Genomic DNA, 9,361 nt, shown 5'->3' on the forward strand with positions numbered 1-9,361 from the left:
TTTTGTTTGTGTTCATTTGTATAGTGTTTATTAACCATATTTTTGTTTTCTGCTTTTCATGTTTTGTGGAGCGGACTGCCCGTCTTCGGTGCTTAGCTTGTCGAACTGCCCCATTACGTAGTTATGCTTTCGCTCTCTCTCTCTCTCCGTTTACTTGGGAGTGCGTTTTTGGGCAGCGGGGGTAGAGGGGTGTCGGCTCCCCAACAGAGGAGGTCTTACAGCATTTTTTTTTTTCACGGCTTGATCTTCAGACGATATTTGTTCCTGCTCCTGCAGCTACCATTGATTTTGAGAGGCTCCTGCTAATGAATTTTAGCCTTATAAGCATTGCTATTGCTTTTGTGCTGCTGCCTGCCACTGCTGCTGGCTGTTGCCGTGTGTCTGACCTCCTGGAGTCGTGAGGAGGCCTTCTAGTGACGAAGAACGGTAAGCGAACCGTATATGTTCTTCCTTCGCCTGCTTAAATCATATAGACAATCTACGTTGCCCTAGTGATCCCCTCGGTGCAAGAACACCCCTAGTGATCCTGAAGTAGGACAATCGCTGGTGATTGTGTCATAATAATCTTTAATTAGGAATTCGGTGCGGTTTTTGAGAACTTATGCAAGCATTCTTCATATATTTCTTCGTGACCTGTAAAGTGTAGTTTTATCGCCAATATAGATATATTATTATTTAAAGGTGTATTATGATAATTATTGTAAAATTAATTAGTTTTAAGGTTTACTTCACTCTGCAACTCTAACTGTCGTATGCTAGGGAAAGTGTGTATTTTTCTGCCTCCTACACCTTTTCTTTCTCTTCGACTGAGGTATAAAAGTTAGGTAGGCGTGTGACGATTCGAGAGTTATTATTGTAAAGTAGTGTATGTGTTTTTCCAGTTCCTAAGAAAGCTTTTTGAGGACTGCTGTATGTAATTTAAGACTACTTTTATCAATTAGATTTTATTGTTGAGTTCGATTCAGTGTTTTTTTGTATCCTTCTTTGAGAGTTGTTTTGCTTTGTGAATTTGGTGTCGCTGCTGGTTCTTGCCTGGTATTTTGGCACTGAGCCAGTCTGAAAAAAAAAGAATCCTGGATGAACATAATCAATCCTAATTTCATATATATATATATATATATATATATATATTATATATATATATATATACATGTATATATATATATATATATATATATATATATATTTATATATAAATAGTGTGTATATATATATATATATATTTATATATATATATATATATATATATATATATATATATATATATCATAGTCCACAGAAGGAGAACCGAGTTTGAGTTTTCCTTTTTCCTTCCCGGGGCTATAACGCTTAATTATTTTTATGCTCATCACGTGTTAGCTTTTGTGATATTTACACACGCACATACTCAGACACACACACACACACATATATATATATGTATATACATATATATATATATATATATATATATATATATATATATATATATATATATATATATATATGTGTGTGTGTGTGTGTGTGTGTGTGTGTGTGTGTATAATGATAAATTTTGCACAATTAGATGTGTTTTTCATATTCATATAAGTATGTATTACACACCCTCAATACTGTATTCTCTCTATACCGCGGGATCAGAGAACCAAGGGGGAATCAACTCGGAGATTATAGCTTCTGGTCGGCCTGGGAACCGAACCCTAGGTCAAGGAGAGAAAATTGGTATTACACACACATGTATATATATATATATATATATATATATATATATATATATATATATATATATACATATATATATATATATAGATAGATATATATATATACATATATATATATATATATATATATATATATATATATATATATATATATATATATATATATATATATATATATGTGTGTGTGTGTATATATATATGAAATTTATATATTTATATATATATATATGCATATAATATATTATATATATATATATATATATATATATACATATGCATATATATATATATATATATATATATATATACATATATATTATGCCCGTTGTAGAATTAGGGAATATGTTTGAGGTAGCTCTAGCATGCTGATTACGGCCCAATATCCGTCACTGCCATATTATCTTATTCTTTTCAATGTGGTTGGCCTAGAAAGCAAACTTTTTGCATATGCAGATGGTGCTACTCTCCTGAATTTAGATCTCAATACACTGCACACATAACATCTAATATATCTGTTTCTAGTATACTATAAGACAAACGCCTCAGACATGTCATTTCATGTCTGGGTTTTTCTGACTCGATATAATTAGATCATTATATTTTGTAGTCCTCCATATACATGAAGTGCTGTGTAGAAAGATTTTCCCGTTTTTATTTTTCTTTTTTTAAATCAAACAAGATATTTTCGTTAACTGGAATAGTGATAAAAGAATGAGATATAAAAATGTATAAAAGAAAATCTAGAGTGAGACTACTCATTCATGGAATCATGCTTCACAATGCAAGTTTTTTCTATGGAGATTGTAATATCGAAGAGTAAAGGAAATGGAATATAGTACTCCAAATGACCTATCTTTGAATCCAGCTAATGAATACCTTGTCTTGGCTTCACTCAAATATCAAATAGTTCCAGGTTGGAATGGTCCAGGGAAGGGTGTTTCATGCTGCCGCTCGGGAGAGATTTCTTTTCTGGAGAGATAGTGAGAATCTAGGAACTAATATTGATGGTCTAAGACGAGCATCGGAGGGGAAGGCCATTCTTTTTGAAAATAATGAGAATGTTTGATAAATAAATGATTAAAAAAATGAAAGAAAGGACCACAAATGATAAAGAAATAAATAGGGGAAACAAAAATGGCGGGAGGGGGGAGGCACCCGAGGTTGGCGGGAGCGAGGGGGAGGCCCGCCGGGGCTGGCGGGAGTAGGTGAGGCCTCCCCGGGCTGACGGGAGAGAGTGAGGGCCCACCAGGGCTGGCGGGATGGGGGAGGCCCCCACGGGCTGGCTGGAGGGGGGGGGGGGAGGCCCACCTGGGTCTGGCAGGAGAGGGAGAGGCCTGCCAGTCTGGCAGGGGTGGGGAGTCCCCTCCCGGACTGGCGGGAGGGGGGGAGGCTCGCCCGGGCTGACAGGAAGAGGGTAGCCCTTCCGGGCTGGTGGGAGGGGGGGGGAGGCCCACCCGGGCTGGTGGGAGGGGGGGGGGGGAAGTCCCACCCGGGCTTTCGGGGAGGGGGGGGAGGCCCTCCCGGACTGGCGGGGAGGGGGAGAAGGCCTGCCCAGGCTGGTGGGAGGGAGGGAGGCCCACCCGGGCTGGCGGGAGGAGGGGGAAGGGCCCGCCCTGGCTTTCAGGAGGGGGGGAGGCCCTCCCGGGTTGGCGGAGGGGGGGGGAAGGCCCGCCCGGGCTGGTGGGAGGGGGGAGGGCCCGCCCGGCCTTTCGGGAGGGGGAGGCCCTCCCGGGTTGGCGGGGAGGGGGGGGAAGACCCGCCCTGGCTGGTGGGAGGGGCGGAGGCCCACCCGGGCTGGTGGGAGGGGAGGAGGCCTACCCGGGCTGGTGGGAAGGGGGGTGGCCCCGCCCGTGCTGGTGGGAGGGGGGAAGGCCCGCCGGGGCTTTCGGGAGGGGGGAGGCCCTCCCGGGTTGGCGGAAGGGGGGGAAGGACCGCCCGGGCTGGTGGGAGGGGGGGGGAGGCCCATCCGGGCTGGTGGGAGGTGGGAAGGCCCACCCGGGCTTCGAGAGGGGGGGAGGACCTCCCGGGTTGGCGGGGAGGGGGGGCTGGTGGGAGGGGGGAAGGCCTGCCCGGGCTGGTGGGAGGGGGGGATGCCCACCCGGGCTGGTGGGAGGGGGGCTGGTATGAGGGGGGGAAGGCCCACCTGGGCTGGCGGTGGGGGGAGGCCGGCCCTGGCTTTTGGAGGGGGGGGAGGCCCTCCCGGGTTGGCGGGGAGGGGGGGGAAGGCCCGCCGGGCTGGTGGGAGGGGGGGAGGCCCACCCGGGCAGTCGGGAGGGGGGGGAGGCCCTCCCGGGCTGGCGGGGAAGCGGGCAGCCCCGCCGAGCCAACAATATAGAGTTGCTGTATCTAGCTTATTTTTTAAAAAATACATTTTTTGTCTCCAGTCTCCAATATCCGAAATAGTCTTCAAAAAGTCTTCAAATAGTCTTCAACACCCTTCTCAGATGTTGATGCCTATGGAGGTGAGGACACAAATTCTATTTTTCCTTTTTCTTTTTTATGAAGACCACTGATTTATTAGCTCTTAAGTTGTCTGCTATTTTCTTCAAGTCATCAAATTATATATATATATATATATATATATATATATATATATATATATATATATATATATATATATATATATATATGTGTGTGTGTGTGTGTGGTGTGAAGGAGAGAGAGATAGAGAGAGAGAGAGAGAGAGAGAGAGAGAGAGAGAGTGTGTGTGTGTCTATTAGTATCAAAGAAATTCTTCTTTTGGCTTCAAGTATGAAGGAGAAAAGAGAGAGAGAGAGAGAGAGAGAGAGAGAGAGAGAGAGAGAGAGAGAGAGAGAGAGAGAGAGAGAGAGAGAGATAAGCCATTAGAATCCAACAAATTCTTCTTTTGGCTTCAACTGGAGTCAAAATGTCTTCAGGAAAGAGAGAGAGAGAGAGAGAGAGAGAGAGAGAGAGAGAGGAGAGAGAGGGAGAGAGAGAGAGAGAGATAGAGAGAGAATCCACAAGATTAAGAAATACTGAAAGGAATTAGAAAACCATAACAAAAGAAAATATTTATTCATAGTTTTCTTTTCTGTGCAAAAAGTAACATTTATCTCCTAAAACATTCTGAAGACATTCTGGAAGCGTTCTTGTTTCATCTTCATTCATTCCCAGAATGTAATGTTCGCCTTCCCTATCAATTTCCTTTGTATTCGTGTTAACAATTATGGAAATCATCGAAATATTAAGGAATACGCTCTCTCTCTCTCTCTCTCTCTCTCTCTCTCTCTCTCTCTCTCTCTCTCTCGTAGGAATCTTCAAAGTGTCTCCGGAGGAAAACAGGAGAAATTTTACACAGGAGACGAATTTTCTGTTCTTTTCCAAGGTTTTCATTTTTTAATTCTTCGTTCGTTTTCACTGCAATTTTAGAAAATTTTATCATATTTTAATGGCCGGTGTAATAGAGAGAGAGAGAGAGAGAGAGGAGAGAGAGAGAGAGAGAGAGAGAGATTCAAAATGTGTGTTTGTTCGATAGAAATCTTCAGAGTGTCTCCGGAGAAAAACAGGACAATTTGGTCTGATGGCCGATGTAAATTAGAGAGATAGAGAGAGAGAGAGAGAGAGAGAGAGAGAGAGAGAGAGAGAGAGAGAGAGAGAGAGAGAGCATTCTCGTCATATTTCATTTCCGTTTATTCCTGCCAAATCTCTTTAGAATTCTTCTTCTTCTTCTTCTTCTTCTTCTTCTTCTTCTTCTTGTTCTTCTTGTTCTTCTTTCTATTCCTAAATATTAGAAATACGTTCTCACTCGTCCTACGATCTATTCTGAAAATAAATTATTATGAAAAGAGAATTATGAACATATAAAAATAATAGGCAAATCGGTAGTATTATTTCAATGTCGTAGGGATATTTGGTGAGTTTTTATGTTGGCGAATAAATCGCTAAATCAGATAACTTCTAAGTTTTGGTCATAGTTATTCAGTTTACGTATATATATATATATATATATATATATATATATATATATATATATATATATATAATTATTTATTTATTTATCTACTTATTTATTTAACTAGCGTTTAAAATTATGCTATTTTGGCGTCTTGCAAAACATCGTACATCTAGTAGCAACGTCTGCTTGCTCAAGTCCCGAGTTCCTACAATTGAATTCCTATTATATAATGGAATTTAATTATTATTAATATATATATATATATATATATACATATATATATATATATATATATATATATATATATATATATATATATATATATATATATATATATATATATAATGTATAATCATCAGCCGTTACTAGTCCATTGTAGGACAAAGGCCTCAGACATGTTCTTCTTCTAGCATCTGTTTATGGTCTTTCCATGCCAGTTTATACCCGCAAATTTTCTTAGTTCGTTATTCCATAGTCTTCCCATCCTTCCCCTGTTAAAAGCAAGACAATATGGAATCAGAAAGTGACTAGTGCTGGGGGGAGGGGTTAAATCTAACATTCATAGGCCTACTAAACCCAGTTCATTATTAATTAGATATATCAACATCGTTTCCTACGCTTATTGACGTAAAGGGCCTCGATTAGATTTCGCCAGTCAGTCTCTATCTTGAGCTATCTATTCAATACTTCTCCATTCATCAACTCCTACTCCGTGCATCATAGTCCTCAGCCATGTAGGCCTGGGTCTTCCAACTCTTATAGTGCCTCGTGGAGCCCAGTTTAAAATGTATTGAACTAATCTCTTTTAGGGAGTGCAAAGAGCATGCCCAAACCATCTTCATCTACCCCTCATCATAATCTCATGTACATATGTTACTCGATCAATCTCTCTTATAATATCATTTTTAATCCTGTCCTGTCATTTAACTCCCAATATTCTTCTCAGGGCTTTGTTCTCAAATCTACTAAATTGTAGAAAATGGTCTCATTGTCTATATATATATATATATATATACATATATATATATATATATATATATATATATATATATATATATATATCTATACATATATATGTATCTATAAATATATGTATATATATGTATATATATAAAAATATCTATACATATATATGCATATACAAATTATATTGTGTACACATGTATATATATATATATATATATATATATATATATATATTTATATATATATATATATATATATATATATATATATATATATATATACTGTATATATATATGTATATATGTATGAACATATATCACAAACACATTTACATATATATATATATATATATATATATATATATATATATATATATATATATATATATAGTGTATATATATATATATATATATGTATATATATATAAATATATCTATACATTATATGTATATATAAATATATGTATATATATAAATATATCAATACATATATATATGCATATATAAATTATATATGTGTACATGTATATATATATATATATATATATATATATATACATATATATATATATATATATATATATATATATATATATATATATCCCTTTCTAAGTGGCGATACCTATACGCGGTGAAAGAGTTAGCGTATTGCCAAGACCATCAAAACTATAGCTCTCAGGATCACCCATACGAGGTTGGTTTGCTGTGAGCTTTCAGACAAAAATCTTTAAACATCATCAATCACTGTGGTGATTAAAAGTGGTCAAACCCCAGATATGAATAAGGACATGTCTGAGGCCTTTTTGAAGTTCCATATTTCAAGCATTAGAGCCTCTTTGACCTCTCTTTTGAAGTGCCATACCTCCAGCATTAGCTAAACTTTGAACTTCTTTATGAGGTGCCACACTTCTTGCATTTAAATTATCCTCTTTCGATATATTTGTCATGGCTCTTTTAACTTGGATACATCTGCACAATTAGGGCAAAGCCTCTTCAATTCTTCTATAGCCATGTCTCTGATTTTTGCGTCTATAAAGACACACTTCTTCCACAGCATTCCCATCCAATCCTATTCCCCCAACACCAAAGACCCACATGAAAGGCATCTATCTCTCATGGTGTAGTTTCATCTTTACCTTTAACTGAAAGCATTTAAGCTAGGATACAGCTCACTATAAATATTGTTATGTATGAGGCCTTTGTCATACACTGCACAATAAACCGTGAATTTGTTACTTGTTCTACTTATTTTTTCTCCACTACCATTTTCTCGCTCCTCTTAATTTAATTACTATTAAGCCATCTTTGTTGTAAATATTCAAGGCCAAACTTCCTCTCAAAACTGGGAACGCCCGTGAAAAGTCCCGCTTTGCACCAATTGGTAGATTCAGATGAACGAGAAGAGTGTAGCGTGGGAATAATATGACTAAGTAAATTGCAGGGTATCTATGAATTCATGTTTTGCCGATAAAAAAATTTCAAAGTATTATGCAAAGTCTATCAAATTATTGCATTAATTTTATTTGTAATGACGATATTTGTAAACAATTATTACTTTACATTTTGAACTACAGGAAATTTTTATTATTTACCCATATGATAGTATTATGAGAGCTTTGAAATTATTCTAAAACATTATATTAAGGCATAGGATGGTCTTCCATCAGTTGCTTTCAAAAGCCGGAGACTCGAAAAATTTGATCTTCTCTCTGATTGGATCTCTCTTTTGAATCTAAATTTATTTCCTTTAGATGAATATTGAAAGTATTACCTTATCAATACTATTCAAATATATCTATAAAATCTTATGATTGATTTTTTATTTTGGGAAAATGTTACATAAAATATTACTATCTGAAGAACGATAATCAAGATATTGGTCACATCCTTTACTGACGTGGTTACTGTCAGCATTAGGTGTTATTTGACCTCTTAATATCTTTGAGAGTACTAGTTCTTACCGAGAGCTAGTGTTTAATATGGTTACGGTACAATTAAAAAAAAAAAACTAATAAATTAGTGGCAGCAATATTTCAATCAGCATTGCCAAATAAAGGGATTATCCCCACTTGTTTCAATTCTATACTTAGCCCCATTGTTTCTGCTTGTTTTGTAACCATTCTGAACTATTAAAGGTTTGCCCAATCCTGGATCCTGTGTTCCTGTATGGTTGTGAGACATGGGTCCTGACAGAAAAATTAAAGTCTAAAATTCAGACTACTGAAATGCGTGTCCTACGTCTAATCTTTAGAGCAACGATGAGATAGCTGTGAAATACCACCATAAGAGAAGCCTTGGGAGTAGAATAAGTGATTTTACAAATGGAAAGATGCAAGTTGAGATAGTTGGGCCACATATATCGAATGGTTGAATATAATTGGGATGTACACGGAATTGGGGAATGGATTCTTGAAGGTAGAAGACGTCTGAGAAGATTGAGATGGAAGGATGGCATCAATAAGACTTGAACGATGTCACATGAAATGCAATGACGCTATGTATGTAATATGTCAGGCCCTTATGGAATGGGGACGAACAATAAGGAATTTCTCAATTGACAGACAGGATTCCGACGGTATTTTGGGTGAACTTTTCCTTTTAATTTCGATCTCATGTCCTGGTGAAAGACTTGAAGTCTCTTCTAAGTACGTATATTCAATAATAGTCTCTAGAGGCTCGTCAATATCCCTTCATTTATATTTCCCTCTCAATATTAATTGAACATTATCTTAGTTTAATTATATTATTTTTGTGTCTTATTGAAATATTTTATCATCTGT

General features: G+C 37.6%; 1 protein-coding gene across 1 annotated transcript in view; it reads right to left on the reverse strand.

The window, feature by feature from the left end:
* Nucleotides 1-7,528, reverse strand: part of LOC137633097 (protein FAM200C-like) — a 30,114-nt gene extending 22,586 nt beyond the window's left edge. Inside the window, exon 1 of the mRNA XM_068365262.1 lies at nucleotides 7,444-7,528. Within this exon, the coding sequence (XP_068221363.1) occupies nucleotides 7,444-7,528 (85 nt within the window). The remainder of the gene's footprint in view (nucleotides 1-7,443) is intronic.
* Nucleotides 7,529-9,361: the final 1,833 nt, after the last annotated feature.

The sequence above is a fragment of the Palaemon carinicauda genome, chromosome 3 (assembly GCF_036898095.1).
Source record: "Palaemon carinicauda isolate YSFRI2023 chromosome 3, ASM3689809v2, whole genome shotgun sequence".
NCBI classification, from domain to species: Eukaryota; Metazoa; Arthropoda; class Malacostraca; order Decapoda; family Palaemonidae; genus Palaemon; species Palaemon carinicauda.